This window comes from Haemaphysalis longicornis, unplaced genomic scaffold (assembly GCF_048455015.1).
Source record: "Haemaphysalis longicornis isolate Haplotype H1 unplaced genomic scaffold, Haemaphysalis longicornis Haplotype H1 scaffold_2, whole genome shotgun sequence".
Taxonomy (NCBI): Eukaryota; Metazoa; Arthropoda; class Arachnida; order Ixodida; family Ixodidae; genus Haemaphysalis; species Haemaphysalis longicornis.
Window position 1 is genome coordinate 201,736,218 of NW_027526295.1, and position 19,508 is coordinate 201,755,725.

General features: G+C 49.1%; 1 protein-coding gene across 2 annotated transcripts; it reads right to left on the reverse strand.

Moving 5' to 3' along the window:
• Positions 1-10,639: 10,639 nt before the first annotated feature.
• LOC144169791 (ras-related protein M-Ras-like) lies at positions 10,640-19,214 on the reverse strand. 2 transcript variants are annotated; one of them, XR_013322523.1, is made up of 5 exons: positions 18,679-19,214; positions 15,279-15,532; positions 14,153-14,232; positions 11,912-12,076; positions 10,640-11,280 (listed from the first exon to the last, which is right to left on the reverse strand). XR_013322523.1 is itself a non-coding variant. In XM_077699136.1 (4 exons), the coding sequence occupies exons 1-4, from the start codon at positions 18,869-18,871 to the stop codon at positions 12,004-12,006; spliced, it is 600 nt and encodes a 199-aa protein (XP_077555262.1). In that variant the 5' UTR covers positions 18,872-19,214; the 3' UTR covers positions 10,640-12,003. The 2 variants fall into 2 exon arrangements, 1 of the variants encoding a protein (XP_077555262.1); XM_077699136.1 differs by having other exon boundaries at positions 10,640-12,076.
• Between the last annotated feature and the right edge of the window lie 294 nt (positions 19,215-19,508).

Genomic DNA, 19,508 nt, shown 5'->3' on the forward strand with positions numbered 1-19,508 from the left:
TGACACACGCCCGGCGCTCATATAGATCTTTCTAAGATCGCGTCATAAACGTTTATACTCTCGTGAACACACCAGGCTTGCAAACAGAGTGCCTGCTCCACGTTATTCGCTATTTCGAACGCGGACAAACGGTAAATCGCTGTCTTGAACGAGCCCCAAAAGCAACGGCGACAGTGGGGAGCGGGCCGGGGACTCCCGCGCCTGCTTTCGAAACGGGCCGCTAGGGGGATTTCAGTGGCGCCCCTACAGGCCGCGCTCGAGGCGTATAAATAGAGCTGCCCAAGCGTTGTAAACCATTCCTGTTAGAGCAGCGAATCGATGTTGTCGCTCTGCTCGAGTCCTGTATTGTAACTTCGCCCGTCGGGGCATTGTTCTTTGGCTTCGGCTCACCTCTCGCCATGAAGTAAACAGTTACGTTAGCCTACGGCTTCTGGACTTCTTCACGGCTGCAACAGCGGCTGGCCGCTCGCATCATACACGCTACCACTCGTATGTCGGAGGCCACGGAGCTCGGATCGGGTGCCCCCGCCCGGTCGCAACACAGGGAAGCGGCGGAATACGCAAATTCGCTATGCAAGGAAAACTGGTTGACAATGTGTGACGGTCTTCGGGAAACACTGTCCACCCGGAAGACATGGCGGTTGCTTCGATACGTAATTGACCCGCTGAAAAGCAAGGGTGAAAGCAGCCGCACTAAATTCTTACCAAGGCACGACGGAAGACCTCATTAGAGATCTTACATACCTCAAGGCCAGGAATGGATTTCCATCTTTACCGTACACTGGGGACCCCCAATCCCTTGCTCGACCGGGACATCCAACTACACGAGGTTCGAGCAGCCATCGCCGAAAGCAAGCGAGCCAGCACACCTGGGCAAGATAAAATCACCTATAAACTCATGGCAAACCTCGACGACAGAGCCATGCAAAGCCTCACAGACCATTTTAATTCCTGTTGGCGCTCTGGCAAACACCCTATCGCCTGGAAAACAGCGGAAGTCCGGATGATCCCTAAACGCGGCAAATCTCCTCACACCGACAACCTGAGGCCGATATCTCTAACTTTGTGTGTGGGCAAAATTTTAGAACGCATCATACTCGTGAGGCTTCAAGAACACTTGGACCACACAGGTCAGATGCCAAACACTATGTACGGATCCCGCCAGCACCTTGGAACACAAGACGTGCTGATACAGATTAAGGAAGACATCCTAGTTCCAGCCTGCCGCCACTCCCCAAGAGCCATCCTCGCCCTGGACCTCAAGGGGGCATTCGACAACGTGGCACATACTGCAGTCCTACAGCGCTTAGCCGGAACGGGATGTGGACAACGAACTTACGACTACATCGCGGACTTCCTCTCGAACCACGTGGCAGTGCTCAGAGTTGGAGACGTCTCCTCAGCCCCTATCCACCTCGGAGACAGGGGGACCCCTCAGTCAGTGTTATCCCCCCTACTTTTCAACCTAGCACTACTCGATCTTCCGAGGCGACTCAACGAGGTTCCCGATATAAAATACGCCTTGTACGCAGACGACATAGCAATTTGGACTGGCTCTGATTCACTGGGTGGCCTTCAACACAGCCTTCAACAGGCAGCCGACATTGTTAACCAATATGCCCAGGAATGCGGCCTTTCCTGCGCCCCGCAAAAATCAGAGCTACTACTAGTAAGGAAAAAAGTCACCGCCAAGGACTACAATGACATTCAGATCAAACTAGACGGCACACTATAAACCCTTGCAAACACCTCAAAATTCTCGGGCTAATAATCCAAGCGGATACCAAGAACACTATCCTGGTGAACCACCTTAAGCACTCAGCAGAACAAGTAACGCACATGATTCGCCGAATCTCCAACAGACAGCGCGGCATAAAGGAGCAGGACACAATACGACACGTGCAAGCATTTGTCATCTGCCGGATAACGTACGCAACCCCACGCAACCCCTTACACAGTCTTATCCAAGGCAGAACTCGAAAAAGTAAACATACTCAAAAGCCTACAAGCAAGCTTTGGGATTACCCATGGGTACCTCCACGGCCCGCCTGCTCAGTCTCGGCCTTCACAACGCTGCCGAAGAACTTATCGAGGCCCACCTCGCAAGCCACAAACTGCGATTAGGCTTCTCCACTGCGGGGCGACTACTGTTGGCTACATATAAATGGCAGGCTCAGGAGAAGCAGCAACCGCAGACGCTTCCACCAGAAATCAGAAAGAATGTCTACGTCGCAAAACCTCCCAAAGAATATGCACCCAGACCATCATGAGGGGAGGAGAAAATCCAGAGCAGCGGCCCTCGACAAGCGGTATTCCAAAGACTCCTCAGCAGTGTACACTGATGCCGCCCCATACCAGCGTTACCGAAGAGCAGCGGTTGCAGTAGTCACATCAAGGGATCAACCACTCACCAGTCTCACAATCGAGACCGGTTCTATCCAGGAAGAGGAAGAAGTGGCGATTGCCTTGGCCATAATAGAAACCACCGCGATTACGATAATCACCGATTGTCAAGAGGCATGCAGAAGCTACGCGGCTGGAGCAGTTTCTTCAACAGCACTGCGCCTCCTGAGCAAAACCCCTCCCTCTCGCACGGTCAGAATCGTCTGGACCCCTGCCCACTCCGATCTCCCGGGCAACGACACAGCCCGTGCATTGGCCCGCACTCTCACCAACCGGGCCCCAGAGGAGCCCACCTATCTCTTCATCACCCCCTTTCTCCTCTCTAATCTTTATATCCCCCTCCTCCCCCTCCCCACCGCACTGGGTTGTATGCAGGTGAGCCCCCAGTTGGGCTCAATAATATCCCCAGTGCACTTCCTTTCCTTTTCACCCGAACCACATAGTAGTAGTAGTAGTAGAGCACAGTCCAACGCCGATTGAGACCTTCCAGGAAATAACCGAATATCATAGATTAGGTAGAAAGACCTTTCCCCCACCCAACGCAGTTTGTCTAAAATGCAGGAAAACACATCAAGACGAATTCAAACAAACACGTTCCCAAATCCAGTACGATTAAATCATCTATTCTCCACATTAATACTCTCTGGAGTGTGTTTTTTGCGGCAATTCAGGCACCCTCTACGAAATCGTCTGGGAATGCGACCGAAACCCCGACCTTCCCCCCATTCCCAACCCTTCCCGTGAGCAGTGGGAGAGCATGTTGTCCAGCTCGAGCCTCGACGACCAGATGATCTTGGTTGACCGAGCGGTCAGAGCCAGGACAGCCCATGGACTTCCGGACTCGGAAGCCACCCCACAATTTATTTTTGCTCATTGAAGTATCTTCTCTCTCTCTCTCTCAATTGTTCTCTGGTTGCATATCACCACCATGCACCACCGCCAAGTTTTGACAACAGTCAACGTTCGGCGCGCGGCGGGAGGAGATGAGAGAGAGAGAGATGAAACGTTAGGCCTCTTTGATTTGGCCTGCACTTTCTGCATGAGTTCAGGATGAGTTCAGCTACTGCAGAACCGGTCCTGCACTTTTGTCGTCTGCTTCTGCACCTCCTCCCTGGGAGGTGCAGGGAAAGCCGTGAACTCATCCTGCACTCTCTGCACCGTTGGTAAATTGAAGAGAAAAGTGCAGGCGCCGCGCGCTGCACTCTAAAATCGAAGAGGTGGGTGCCACACTACCTGAATGAGTGCAGCAAGTGCAGCAAAATCAAAGATACCTGTTTATTGCGCAAAAGCAGCATACTTTTTTTGCTTGTAGAGCGTCATCCAACACCTGGGTATACGTGCTACGTGGCACTTCAATTGGTAGGGTTCAGAGTTCGGGCAAAGATTTCTTGTCGACACTACCAATCCTTGCGTACGTTCCAAATAATTGATTAATTGATTGCTTGGTGGGGGATCCCTCCGATGTCTGCTATCCACCCAACGTGGAGAAATGTCATTACTGGCCGTTTCTGATAAAAAACACAAAACGAGCACGTCGACCCCTGGCTCCACATATGGCGCATCAAGGGGAAGCTGTCCATCTGCCCCATGTTCATCGGAGCTGTTGGAGCGTCTCGTGATGGGAAGTGCTTCAAGGTTTGGTGTACTGAATGGGGTGGTGGGGAGAGCTATGTGACGTCATCGTACATCGTACGACGAGGTTCAAGAATTCCCCGGGGACTCGATTCGGGGATCAACATCATTGGGAGCAGAATGTTGGGGATGGCGGCAACGAGGGTACAAGGGGTAGCAAGGGGTAGCAAGAAGCAAAGTGACCCTCTCTACCCTAGCTTCCAGTCTCGACCCAAACAGCTTCGTCCACTAACAGTGACCTAGCCAAAAGGCTCAGGTTGTCTACATACCGAACACGGGACAATAAACTCTCTAGCAGGATTTTAATCAATCGGCTCCGAGTCTTGCTGACCTTCTAAACTAAGTAATTTCCACTCCTGAAGCGAGAGGGTCAAGTGTAATTTTGCAAATATTGCAACATTTCTCCCCAGCCCGTATACAGTAATCGACTTATTACTGGTACAAATGCCTATTAACAAATTTAAGGACCTCCAGAAATTACAAGTCTGACAAAATGGTTACATGGAGTCACCACGAAGCAGAGAGAGAGAGAGAGAGAGAGAGAGAGAGAGAGAGAGAGAGAGAGAGAGAGAGAGAGAGAGAGAGAGAGAGAGAGAGAAAACTATTTGCTCAGAGCCATGGTCGGGCCCGCTAATCCGGGGCTGCCGGTGGCCGACGAGAAGCTCTCTCAGCCCGGTCCGTGAGCCATTTTTGGCAAGCTGGATGCGGGCTGAGCAGGGTGGCCTCCCATTGTGTCGTGGATATGTTGTTCGGTGTAATGTTCTTCATGTTGGGATTTTGTGTGCAGTGCCACATCGTGTGGAGTAAATCTCCCGTCTGGTCGCAGTGCGGGCGCTGTGGTGTTGGGTAGATGTCTGGGTAGTATTTATGTAGGGTTGCGGGAATTGGAAGTGTGTTTGTGTGAAGCTGTCGGAGTAACACCTCCTCCATTCTTGTTAGCGAGGGATGAGGGGCTGGAAATCTCCTGCCAAGCCGCGGTTCAAGCCGTATATGAACGCCCGGAATATTAAGGAATCGCGGGCTAACGCGTGCGCGGCGACATTCCCCCCGGTCTGTCCCTGATGACCCGGGAACTATATGATCTGTGCCCCTTCAGGCGGCTGATTTGCAATTATGCGAAGGGCCTGGCGACATATCCTGCCTCTGAGAAAATTTCGGCAAGCCTCTTGGGAATCGGTTAGTATAATGGCGCGAGGATGGGCAGAGATGGCCAGGGCGATGGCGACCTACTCTTCCGCGCGGGTCAGATCCGTCGTTTTGATGGATGCCATTGCAATGGGGTTACCACTGGACGAGCAGGCTGCTGCTGTGGTCACCCCATTGGTGGGGCCGGCACCGTCCACGTAGATTGTAGCAGGGTGGGAGTCCCACGTTTTGGAGAGGTATTGGGCCCGGAGTGTTCTGCGGACTTGATCGTGTTCCGGGTGCATGTGTCTGGGGAGGGGATGGACGTGAATGCGTTCTCTTATTTCCCGAGGGATGTCGAATCGATCCTGCACCGTGGTCGGATGGGGTTATGTCCAATCTATTTAGGATGGCTCTGCTTGTTTTTGTCCTCGTGAGGCGCACCTGTTGCGCTATTCTCTGAGCATCTATGAGCTCTTTTGTGGTGTTGTGGACCCCCAGAGCCATTAAGCGCTCATTGGACGTAGATACTGGGAGGCCCAAAGATAGTTTGACGCACTTACGAAGGGCCCGATCTAGACTGTCCTCTTCTCTGGGTTTGAGGTTCAGAAAAGGAGCGACGTACGTGTATCTAGAGACCACAAAGGCTTGTAACAGCTTAGTGGTTTGGAGGTCACTCGCTTGATCATTCGGGCTACCTGGTTGGCCGCCGCTATAAGGCGACTCACCGCTGTGGTGTTGTGTGCCATGTTAGAAAAGTGCACGCCGAGGACACAGATCTCCTGCCTGGAGGGGATAGGCATATGAAATCCACGTGCAGGTTGGTGGGGGTCTTGTTTCGGGTATTTGGGCTTCTTGGGCTGGTCCACCAGAAGTTCTGACTTATCCGGGGCACACTCCAAGCCACGGGACCGGGCGAAGGTCAGCACGATTTCTATCGCTCGTTGGAAGCTGTCCTCATGCCGGCCCTAGTTCCCTGATTTGACCATATGGTGACGTCGTCCGCGTAGAGTGCGTGACAAATGCCTGGCACCCGGTTCAGTCTGGACGGCAGATCCTTCATTGCCAAGTTGAGGAGCAAAGGGGAGAGAACCCTGAGGTGTACAGGTGTACCCCGCGATCCCAGCTCAATTAGGTCTGACTCGAGTCCCCCTATAGAGAGCTTGGCCTTCCGATCTTGTAAGAACGCCTTGATATAGTTGTAGGTTCTGAAGCCGCAATTAGTCTCCGCTAAGGTGCGTAGTATGGCCGAGTGTAGGACATTATCGAAAGCCCCTTTTAAATCAAGGGCCAGCACCGCGCACGGTTGTATGCGGTCTGGGTGAAGGTATACGTCCCTGTAGACCTGCAAAAGTACATCAGCAGTGCCTAGGTGTGGTCTGAAGCCAAACTGTGTGTGCGGAAGTTGGTCTGTGCCGTCGAGAAACAGTTGCAATCGAGTGTTGATTACTCGCTCGAAAAGTTTCCCCAGGCAGGATGTTAGCGAGATGGGCCTAAGATTCTCTACCTTCAAGTCCTTTCCCGGTTTCGGGATAAACCGAATTTCCGCTGTTTTCCACTGTTGCGGTAACGAACCAGGGATCCAGTAACTGCTGGGCTTACAAGATTTAAAGTATGGGCCGAAATGTTCTTGCTCAGTTTCTGTCCGAGCTCAAGGCATCCTAGAATGAGGACACCTATTTGAAGCCTTTTCTCAGTTCCATTAAACTTGTGGGAATCGCGGAGATTCGCGACCCGCGACCCCGAGCCGGCGCGCCCTTCGGGGAGAGACGCGTTGCGCTGAAACCGGCCCGGCGCTCCGCTGGTTCGTCGGCGCCCCCCAGAGATGGCATCACCGTTCCGCGCGCTCGCTGCGCCAACGTTACTCTCTAGTAACGTTGGGCTGCGCCGCGCGAACGAACGTGTGCGCGAGAGCTCCACTGGAGGTCCGGTCTGGGAAGCATCAGCGGAGCCAGCGGAGCAGCGCAGCGCAGCGGTGACTTGACCACGTATTTCGGGTGGGAACTGTTTGTCGCGCGCCGCGAGCGCCTGCCTCCCTTTCGCGATCACGAACAGGACAGCGTGATTTGTGAACGCCGTCGAGCTTTGTGCTCGCATGCTTTGGGAGTTCCCAAATAAACAACTGTGCTCCGGCACTACTGCCTACTGTGTTCTCGTATCGGCAAACCTCGCTGCGCTGCCGTAGGTGCGGGAGCCCACGTGGTTGAGACGCCGAGGCTAGCGCGGTGGCCAACCACCGGAGCACTGGCTAGGCTGCCCCCAAGAACCCCACATGTACCACAAACTTCATTCTCTATTTAAAATTGTGAATTGGGTAACAATCTCAAAATTAGTTCACAATCCCGCATCGAGCCATGCCAGTTACGTCTGTTTTTCCTTCCTGCCCACCTCTGGGGCCTTTCCCCCTACATCTACAATTCTCAGCTGGGAAGCATGTAGGCGATTGTAAACGCCGGCAAAACTCTTTGCCTTTTCAATAAAGAGCTTTCTCTCTATCTCTTTCGGCAGAAGTTCTCGCAATCTTAAGCTTAGTGATATTAAAAAGGGTTAGGTTGCTTCCCGAATCCTGCAATCTCTCTTTGGCTTGTAAGTGCATGGTCAAATTAAATTTCGCACCTAAGACCACTTGCACAAACGCATCAAAAGTAAATTCAACCGTTTCCCTAACCAACAGTAAACCGACGCCAGGGCTTCCCCTAATCGTCTATTGCACCAGTGTGCGGAACCACAGGCACTGCACCCACTACTTTTACTCTAGTGCACTGCACCAACTACAGGCATTTCTGACACATTCATGCTGTTTTCCCTTTCCTCATCGGGATGGCCAGTAGTGCCCACTGCGACGCCTGCGAGGTTGAAGAGACAATCGAACATGTGCTTTGTTGTTACCCCCATATAGCTGAGCTCAGCCGATTGGACAATCAAACAGTTCCAACTAGAGACTATTCTAGGACAACGACCCGTACAATCGACTTCTCAGAAGGCTACGGAAGCCTTTCTGCGCTTCATGAAGGACACACGCTTGGACGAAAGACTATAGTGCCCAGGAGACGACTAAAGTGTGTGCACGACCCCGCTCCTACCCCCCTTTTTCGCCTGCCCTCTCTTTTATCCCCTGAACACCCCTTCCCCAATGCCAAGTAGCAATCCAGGCTCTAAGCTTGGATAACCTCTCGGCTTTTCCTTTCACTTTTCTCCTCTCTCTCTCTTGCAAAAATAGACGAAGCTGACCGTGCCACGCACGCACGCGCCTGCACACGCACGCACACACACACACATAAATTAACATCTCCTGCTTGCAATGTACGGACATAGTATGGGTAAATTCTGCAGCCAATAGTTCAGTGATAATGCACAGACTTTTTTAAACATTTCCTTGCTCTTTTCTCGCAATCTCAGCACGAGTTCATGCTAGAGGCAGTTATGCTTTTCGTCCCCTGGGAGCAGCTATAGAAGCGGCACAAAGCACTCTTTTACTACAGCATGCTGATGTTAAACCATGTTTCATGGCAACCTGAAGTATGTGCGATGAACCAACCAAGCAATGGCACTATGCACTTTCATTCTTGCGGATATCCTTTTGTGTAGTTTCCCCCCCTACAGAAGGGCATTAAGGGACTTCAGGGTCTTGAAGTGCTGGCATTGAGTAGCCGTCAATTTTCTGATTGTGGGGTTTAACGCGCCGACGCAACGCAGGCGATGAGGCGCGCCGTAGTGAAGGGCTCCGGATTAATTTTGACCACCTGGGGATCTTTAACGTGCGCCGAAATCTCGTACACACGGGCGTTTTTGCTTTTCGCCTCCATCAGAAAAGCGGCCGCCGCGGCCGGGAATCGAACCCGCGACCTCGTGCTCAGAGCCGTCAATTTTGGCATTAGATTATGCAAAGTATGTTCTAGTTACATTCCCAAGTTTGCTTACTGTGGTTCACTTCTCGCCCCAGCTGCATATTCTAAGACATAGCTGGCGCAACCGGGAGAGGATGGGAAGAGATTGATTTCATGACAGGTGATACCGAAAAAAGAAAAAAAAACATTTGCAATTAGAGGAAAAAAACAACAACAACTTGTCCACAATCGGAATGTGACTTCTTGGACTGCCTGCAAAAGGAAAGCAAGATAAACACAACTGTCCATCATTTGTAAGACAAGTTTTTTTTTCCAAGAATCTAAGATACAGGTCTGCAACATATCTTAATCATTCAACACAACTAGAACAAAAAGATTTTCACCAAGATGTAACAAAAGCTGCATTGATTCTGCACTGTCTTAGCTATGAACATGCCAGAATACAATTCACATTTGACTAAAAATTTCAAAATTACTAGAAATTCAAATAATTGGAATAAATACCACTGAAAAGCTATGTGGCTGATATGTTATAAGCATTTAAAAAGCGCTATGAGAATCGTCCAGCAAAAGTAAAACCTGGTTTGTATTGAAAAAAAAAGAAAAAAAAAACCCTGCGTGCTTAAAATTCAATGACAATAAGCTGCACTTTTCAGCCCGACAGTCCAGAATCACATTTCGAGGAGGATTTTTTCTGTGGCTACGGCTACATTCCACCTCGTGCCTTTTGAGGTCACTCAAGATCTAGAATGAGAAAACGATCCACGCACAAACCAGTACATGCAGCATAAAAGGAGCCACCAACTAATTTAATAAATATATATTAATTAACTTAACTTCAAACACACAAGAAACAGACTAGGCAGGTATAATAAACACAGTTAAAAACGGTCGGGAGGTCCACCTTAACTCCCTGACGGTACGCATTTTCAGCTGCAGCCAGAAGCTTTTGACCAGTCAACACCAGAGGATGTGGCAGCATATTTTTGCTGGCCATATGAGTGAAAAACAAGCTAGAATGTGGGCTCAGAGCTGACAGTAGAGCTGGTACACTATAGTAAATGACGGTTGTTGGCTACTACTGATGTGGCAGTCCGAAGCAAAAAAAAGAATTTGAGGTGACAGAGCACTTTTGTTGAATCTTACGATGAGCATCTAAAAAGAATCCCTCATATCGTTCAAGACTACCCGCTGTGACACTTCCTTCCCATGTCACAAGCTTGTTCACACAAGCAGCCGGAAATAAATTACAAATAGCTTTATCCCTGAAAGCATACAACTGTGCGGTCCCGTGGCTTCTGAGTGGTTGCGAGATCTACATCCTGACATTTTATCCACCCAGACCTGTGAAAACTCCCCAGTGAAAACTTCACCGCAATGCGACGTAAAAACAAACTGGCAAAGCGCGCTCCCACAAACACCCTCACGTGAAGTGAACAACTTGAGGGGTTAGAACAGTCGCGGCTTTATAAAAAACACGCCACACACAAAGCAGCAGCTTCCCACGGCTGCTTTCCTGCGTGTAAACGAGAAGTACAGTTGCGACACTTTCTCGGCTAAGAATCGGAAAAAATGTGACGGCCATCTCTGCTGATTCCCACAAGAAAGAAGGCTAGACTGCTCTCCAAGTGCCCCCTCGAAAGGTTAAGCGGATAACGCGGTACAAGCAGTGAAGCAGGTACGTGTAGAGTCGACTGCAGAGAAAGCACGGAGCATGTGCTCTTTGCTTTCAAGGGGGAATAAAAGAAGAGAATAAACGCTGTGCACACTGGTCACCAGCACTCAAGACAGCACAAAACGGGTACAAACACCACACACACACGTTTGAGATCCCTCGAGTAACGTTCGGCTAGCCTGTGGGTGCCCTACGTAGCAAAGCAAAGTAAAAATGGGGGGGGGGAGTTGAGTTGAGGACCAGGAAGGGCCACAGTGTATGCCAAAAGTGTGCGTACAATCAGCTGGCAATTACGTGGCACCATAAAACTACGCACAAAATGTGTTCCGACAGTGCTGCGAGTGACAATTCTTGCATTATAGAGGTTGAAAAAAAAAAAAAAAAAATCCCACGGATCAAGTTTAAAAAAAAATTTAAGCACATGAGCATAAAGTGCCTCTGTCAATAGATGGAAAATGTAAGGTTTGTACAATTTTGCTGCGCTGCTGCTAATGTGCGACTGGATAGCTGCTGATACCAGACTTGACGGTGGAAACGTGCCACATGAGCGGTTTGTTGTTTTGGCACAGTAATAGGCTACAACTCCCACGAAGTAGCCTGCACAATGAAAATGCAAACAAAAACAAGCAAGTCAGCAGCACACACACACACACACACACAAACAAACAAAAATATGACACCAATACGAAGGTTCTCTGTTGTGCCGACTTTGTGCAGCAACTGGCAGCATGTTGCACAAGGACAGCTTCCCAATGATCCGAACAAGTTTTCTCCCCATGTCACCAGCCACCCAGAGCGACAACAGCCTATGCGCGTATCAAAGGTGGAGACAAATGAGAAAAAAGTACGCGCCAGAAACAAAGAGAAGCATTTGGGCAGTACCATTGTCCAAAGACATACTATTCTGCTGATATGGCGACATAATTTACTTGCGAACAAGACAGCGGTCGACGTGTCGTGCTCTTTGGCCACCCTGCTTCGCTACCACCCATTGGTGTACAGTACGGCACGACCAATCCTCATTGAAAGTCGGTCTTACAGCCATCGCCTATTTTGGATGCACAATTTAAGCTCAAAGTTGACTACATCATGCAGCTAGTACAGTGTTGACGCAATGGAGCCGCCCGCACTCCGTCCCAGGGACAATCCCCGTGATGACCTGAAACCGGAGCTGATCCGTACATACGGCTCAGGAGAAATATCACCCCCCAGAGAAACACGAACACACCTAACGAAAACCACGAGATCAGAAACAAGAGTGTTGTGTCCAGGCAGTCGACAGCGGGGAGCGCACACCACCCATGGCACACGGCAGGCCCATCAAAGCAGGGCGCACCGGGAACTCTTCCACCACTTTCTCCGTCGCTTCTGGTCGAGCTGCGGTGGTTGGTTCCTGTGGGGCAACAGGAAGGGGTTGCGAGGGTGAAAAACTTTGACACTTTCACATAAATAATGCCACTTTGCTCCTGCAGTTCCGCCTCATGGCTAGATCTAGAGGTTCCACAATTTCCTGTTCGTTAGATAAATCTTCAACAATGCACGCGACCCTGTACTCCATCACTTGTGCGCCCCTGCAGGCGAGTGTGGCGGCCTGTTGCGGATGTACTGCTCACATGAAACGACTTTGCTCATACTGCCTGCGTGATGAAGGTGCTATAGATTGTGAGGAAGGCGAACGAACCGGTGAAATTAGCTGTATTTATTAACCGTGCTTGCTCAAAAACCTACACGAGTAGAATGTTCAGATGTTCAAGTTGGAGTTGAGGGTATTATGCATCTCCAGAATGTGCCATCACGAAGAGAGGAAATCCACAGACCTTAAATTCAGACCTCAGCAGCAATTACAGGGAAATCTCGAAAACGTTTTTCACAGGAACCGGAAAATAAAACGTATTATGCGAAAATCGTATTATCCGAAGAGGTTAAAAACAGCAGGAAAATTTGCATAATTCGTCAACATTTCACTTTTATTGAGCAACCTTAAAGTAGCTGGTCAATTTGCGCTGCACTTTCCAGGAGTAAATTCTGAAACTTAAACAAAGAAGCTGTTGGTATTTTTCATTACGCTAGACACTCTTCCGTACGACAATCCGTGTCGTGCCTTAAATCGGTGAAGCCAGCTCCCGGATGCTTGGAAGTCTTCAATGTGTAAGAGCGTGATGTTGTCAACTTTTTCGCATAGGACTAACCTGTCGACGTTCACTCCTGCTGCCCTAACTTCCTCGAACCACGTAAGCAGGATGTTTTCCATTTGCTGATGCTTCGCACCTTGCTTCTGCGTTACACCGGGTCCAAAAACTTGCAGCTTCTTTCAAGGCTCCTCTTGCTGATGGACAATAGCGATGAGCATTGACACTGGCAAGCCGAGCTCATGTGCCAAGTCCGCGTGCTTACTCTTTGGGCTCTCTTCGAATTTGCGTACGAATTGTACTTTTTCTTTTAAACTTAGCGCATTTAATTTCCTCGACATTGCCACAAGCCTGGCAGCACCACCGCGCACAGCAGCAATGCAGCCAGAGGAGAACAATAAAAATGGCCTCGGAACCACAGCAGCACCACCGAAAACAGCAACAAGGCAGAAAGAGAACAAAAAACAGCGCGGGAAGCACTGAGCATGGCGAGAAGTAGAAAAGGGAAGTAGCTGCCTGCCGAGATATTCCGCACCTTCATTGATTATGATAAGTTTCATTAGATGGCACAGTGCATCGCCTGGTGTATCATCACCATAGAATGGAGTGGCCACGCCTGGCAGCGACGTTGGGTTAGGTTAGGTTATAGGCTAGGTTAGGTTGCGTGGGGTTAGGTTAGGTTGGGTTGGGGTAGGTTAGGTTGGGTTGGGTTAGGCTGCTGCGGCATCATCGGCTGCGCAACGTGCAGATCGTGGCTCGTTGGAATGCGGTTTGAGCTAGTATAGAAAAGAATGAACGTAACATTTCTATAAATGTCGGTCAATATCCGCTTTCGCAATCGTATCATCCGATTTTCGGCAAAAATGCGATCATATTATACGCACGACAATGCATTATTTTTAAGGGAAGTCGGCCGGGAATGAAAACAAAAACGTACTAGGCCAAAAAACGTATTGTGCCGAATTGTATCAACGAGATTCTACTGTACTCCAGCGCTTATTGTGTTTACATGCCACTGCAGAAAGTTGCATCCTTATTGCTAAGTCTCGCTCAGTGTACCGCAACAAGGAACATGCATGCACGAACATGCACAAAGGTGTGGTTGACCGTGCAACAACAGTGAGAAGAAATAAGCACTTTACACAACAAAAAAGAAACACAAAATCAAAGATTCATTCCAAGATTCGTGCAAACGGCTCTCTTTTTTTTTTTGAGCCGTTTTGAGATTCATTCCAAGATTCGTGAGAACGGCTCTCTTTTGAGCACCCCGTTAATGTACGGGTTTCTGATTGCTGCGGTCCCACTTTAAGAATGAAAAAAAGAGGCAGCACGGGACTCACCTAATAATCCTCACCACCTCGTGAAATGCAGCATCCACATTGATGGGTGGGTCTTTGGCACTTGTCTCAATGTAGCTGATCTGCACAAACCACATTTCTTGTTTTGTAGCTAACAAACAGCTAAATACCACACTCTTTTGAGTTGTACCCTAGTAAAAATATATAGCTAATGGTGTCAATAGTCAACGTTAAAGGAGTACTGACACCAATTTTCAGCGCTAAAATATAGCACAGTTCGCTTCCTTTGCTCAACAGAATACCCTGGCTGAAATATGCGCGGCCTGCGACGCGAAGAACATACTTTAATTGGATCTCATTTATCGCACCGACGGAACAACACACAGAGCGGCACTCAGCAAATGGACATCAGCGTGACATCATCCCGTGGTAGCCAAAAGAAGTGACGCGACCACCGCTTGTCAAAAACTCGTGACATCACTTCACACGTGCGGCCCCGGGAGCGGCGACTGGGCGCTGGCGCATTCAAAAACGGGTGCACGTAGCCAGGCATAATCGCTGCCCAGAAAGGCACTGCTGGCAAAAATAAGGTTCCACACACGGGAAAGGAAGCAATAATATAGCCCGGAATCACAATAGAGGTCTCCATCAAGACTTTGTTGAAAGCGGTCATCGAATTTCTACCGCAATGGTAGGCCTAGCCCCTTCAGGCAGCTCCGCCGTTCAGCTCCGGCAGCGCCGCCGCGATCGAAACAACACCCCCACCGGCCTCGGCAGTGTTTTGACATCCACACAAAGCGGTGAGGTCATGTCGGGATTCTGTCATATGCGCCTTTCGGGATGAAAGCGCGGGAATTTGAAACAAATGATTTTCAGGCCGTTCACTGTAATTAATTATTGCGCGCTGAAGTATTTAAAATGCTGTGTCGGGTTCGCCAGAACATTAATCATCGATAAAAGCAATAAAAATCGACCATAAAAATTTCGCCTCAGTACTCCTTTAACCTACACTTATTGAAGGCAACGAAAAAGAAAATCCAAGAGTTGTAAACCAGCCTTTCTACGTGCAAGTTTGATGTCGCCCCGTCCCCTGTAGCTCTCCTTCAGCTCAAGCGGCCGACAACTGCCAGAATAACGAGAGCGTCTGAACGGGAGCCCCCCTGCGCACCTTGAGCTGCTGGGCCAGCTCCCGCCCCTGCTCCTCGGAGACGCGCCGCAGGTGCACGAGGTCCACCTTGTTGGCGACGAGCAGCATGGGGTAGGAGTCGCGGTCCTTGACGCGCAGGATCTGGGTGTGGAAGTGGGGCATGTTGTCGAAGCTCTGCTTGTCCGTCACCGAGTACACCAGCAGGAAGCCGTCCCCCTTGCGCATGTACTGCTCACGCATGGCGCTGAACTCCTCCTGGCCCGCCGTGTCCAGCACTGCGAGGGGCAGCAGAGCACACATTTTATAAGATTTATAATGCAAGGTATCCACACGCTGCTCATTGAGCTGGAGAAGGCTTTCAACGGAGGCTCCAGCCAAGAGGCTCGAAGATGTTTCCAGGGCACACCCAAGAAGTGCATTTGACTTTTAAGAGTGGAGGCTGTCATTATGGGAGAGGCAAAAGAAGTTACCTTGTACACATCACCGCCAGATGTACAGAGGGCACGTTTGGACTCGGAACTTCCGAGAGGAGGGTAGGGCATCATTGGGAGGGAGTGGTGTGAGGACAAGTAGGAACAAAATGAATGCGTGGCCTGTAACACAAGACCAAAAATGCAAATATCTCAAATTGAGTGATATGGCCGGAAAAAAAAAAAAAAAAACATGTGAAGAAACAAATGAGAATCTAGAGAGAACAGGAGTGCTAAACACTCCCCAAAATCCAACCACTAAGGAATGGAAACAAGTGACATGAAAGTGCTGAGGTAGATATGTGGTGCAACAACAAAGAATGAGGTACTCAACAACAACATCCAAGGTGCTGTGAAGTTCCCAGACGCGGAAGGTAGAATCCAAGGAAGAAGAGTGAGAAGGGTTGGTTATGATGTGAGGGGCATGGCAATACATTTATCAAGAAGGAAGTCAAGGGAAGTACAAGACGCTGCACAAAAAGAATTGCACTGGGATGTAATTGTGGCAGACTAAAGGGAAAACGTCCCAAGGTGCCATGTCACTGATGAGACAAAGTGAGGGGCATTCATTAGAAATGGCAACCTAGTATAACAAATAGGATAAAGCTGCATGAAGATGATGATGATGGTTGATTTTTAGTGGTGTAAGGCCAACTAGGGCAAAGAGAGCCAGCAGTAGTTATTTAAAAAGTGTGATGTAAATGTAAATACTAAATTGTCAGTAAAAACAAAAGCGAAACCAAACAGAAGGCAATGAAGATGGGCCAGGATGATTATGCATGACATGTAAGGAGCTGTAAAGGGAAAATAGGGAAAAAGGGAAAAATTCCGCAGAAATTCAGAGAATTATCTACTAATGCGTAGCATTATTACGCCGCTTGTTACTCCGTGGCTTGTCTTGAGTGCGAGTTTTTACAGTCACATTGTTTGGTTTTTCTAAATCCCATCCGACCAATTATCTCCATTTACGCTATTCTAACGATTCGAAGTGGAACATTCGCGAAATCTGCAATATCGTGGAAATGCAGGGTGTTATACGGTTTGCCAGTTTCCATAATTATTTTATATTTTTCTTAGTTTTTTTTTAGTTTTTCGGAATTTCGCTCTACTAATTATCTTCGTTTATGCTATTTAACGATTACAGGTAGAACTTTCGCGAAATCTGCATTATTGTGGAAATGCAGGGCGTTACACTGTCCTGGCTGGGGGGGGGGCACTCGGCAAAGAATGCTACGCATTAAAAACTCGCCTAATGAAGAACATTGGGTCATCGGCCAAGAAGTACGATGTGTGTAGCGGAATGTGTTGTCTGCATAGTTCAGGAAAACGTTTGCGTCGTGTGGTGTCCAGTGCCTTGCATGTAATGAAGATGTGAACTGCGGATAGGGCCTCTCCACACCTGCTACACAGTGGTCTTGAAGACCCCCACGAGCAGATACGAGCGTGTTCCATGTGTGTACCCTATCCGTAGCCTAGCCAAGGTGACTTCAGTGTACTGATTGCGCGTGTGGGTGATGTATGGTCCCAAGTGTGGAGAATGATAGAATGAAACAAATCTTTATTAACAACAACAGGTGCAGTTGTTAGGGCACCCACCCGGTGGAGGGGATCCCTAGTCCGGGATAAAAACAATACACTGAAGCTACATGTGAGCTACGGGTACACTCACTAAAGCGGAGAGCTACGAATTAATCTTGACCACCGAAGGCTCTCTCAACGAATTTCATAGCTCATAAACAAGCAAACCTTTGTGTTTCGCCTTCATCAAAAGACACTGCTGCAGAAGCTCGGGCCACAAGGAAAATAAACTTCTACATCATGGAAATTGCATCAAAGCATATTGCTGGAGGCACTTGCGTAGTTTTATGCGTCGATTTTACCCGTGTGCACCCTAATGCTGTACCCTAAGTACAACTAAATCCTTCACCTCTGACTGACACAGAATGTGCCCAGTGAATGCATTAAAAAAAAAAAAACACCACTAATTGCTCACTGGGGAACATTTTGGTGGTAACCACAAGTGCATGCCAGAATTTCAAAATGTAAAGAGGCTATCCAGCCAGCCCATAACATGCATGGTAAGGTTGCCACCTGACCGGTTTTTTAGACAGCGGGCCGGTTGCTGGTCTGTACCTAAAACCGGCCGACATCGCCCGGTTTTTTTACTATCGTGCCGCGGGTATTTCTTTTTGGCCTTTTGTAAGCGTGAATACAGCAACTACGCCGATAAATATGTGTCGACAAGCTGCGCAAAGACACGCAAGCCGACAAAATACGTGGCCGAGTGTGATTCCTGAGATGGAAGGGGACCAAAGGGAGGAACAGCACCACAAAATGCCCCCGGCGCTGTCAACAAGTACGGCTACTTTTCAGTGCAGCACATCCAGAGCAATAACCAAAACCTCAATTACATTTAAATACAAACGTTATGTGGATTTCTCTACAGGAAAACGCTACAATAAATGGCATTGCATGTCAGAAAAAAAAAAAAAAGAAGATGAACGTAGCGTCTCTTTTTTAACGCAAATTCGACCTTCTATACGCCCAAGAGGAGCGATTGCTGGCTGCGTTCGTATGCAAAATCGGTTGGTGCCCCAAAGGAAATTTGAAGCACGACAATGGCTCTCCGAGGAAAGCCTTCTGCTAGTAACGAAGTGCAATTGCGAGCTCGTATAAAACCGCTACGTGGTGCTACAACTTCAGTAAAATTCAGTGTAAACAAAGTCGCAGAAGTCAGACAAAAGACTTTCTGTTCGAGTCGTTGTATGATCGCAAAAGACAGGTGAAAGACTTCCATTCTTTGCAAAAGCTGCCACTGCCTATATGAAGGGGCCCACATCATCAGTTGTTATATTTTGGTGTAGCCTTTTCCTGTCTCGACCGCATTTATGTTCGCGCAGCAACCTGTCACATAGCGAGAGAGAACCGGTTGCGCGCGTCACACCACTCACCGTCGAGGATGCACCACTGGCCGTCGATTTCGGTGTGCTGGATGTACGAGTCTTCGATGGTCGGGTCGTAGTCGGTGACGAAAAGCTTCTGAAAGAACTGGATAGTCAGAGCAGACTTTCCGACCCCGCCGTCACCCACCACAACCAGCTTGTAGGTGGTCAGGTTGTCACTCGGCGGCTTGGACATTGTCATCGATGTTTCTCGCCTGTGCAGCTGCCCGAGATTCTAACCGCACCGAGAACAGAACCTGTGGCTTATCACAAGCGACGACCACGTCTTTCCTGCCGGGGTCAAGCGCCGTACTGTCCTTACGCAAACCGTAGAGGCCTCCGGAGCGATTAGGGTTAGACTTCGCATGATTTTATCGCACCTCTATCCGCGCACATAAGATATTCCTGAAACGATGGAAAGCACGGAGTGTGCATGTTATTTAGAGCGTACAGCTCGAAGTTTCTAAACTGGTGCAAGCAGCCCGGACGGTCACACAATCCATACTTACAGCACGGATGCTTTGAGATAAATCGCTTGCAAACTGCTCGCACTGCTCGCAAGCAGCAAGCACAAGCCGCGAGTCCGGAACGCCGGACGCGACACATTCGCATTAGCGCCGTATCGACCATGGTATTGCTCGTATTGCTGGTATTGCCGCCTCGAAAGGCGGCTAACAAATTTTGAAAGGTGAAAACTAAACTTTTAACGACAATTAATAGCAATTTAACTGCTATCTGGAGGCGTACGTGAATGTCTAGCAACAATAACAAAAAAAAGTGATAACGAATACGAAATCGAAACTACCAAGAACAGAACCAGATTTGCCCACGGCGGCAAA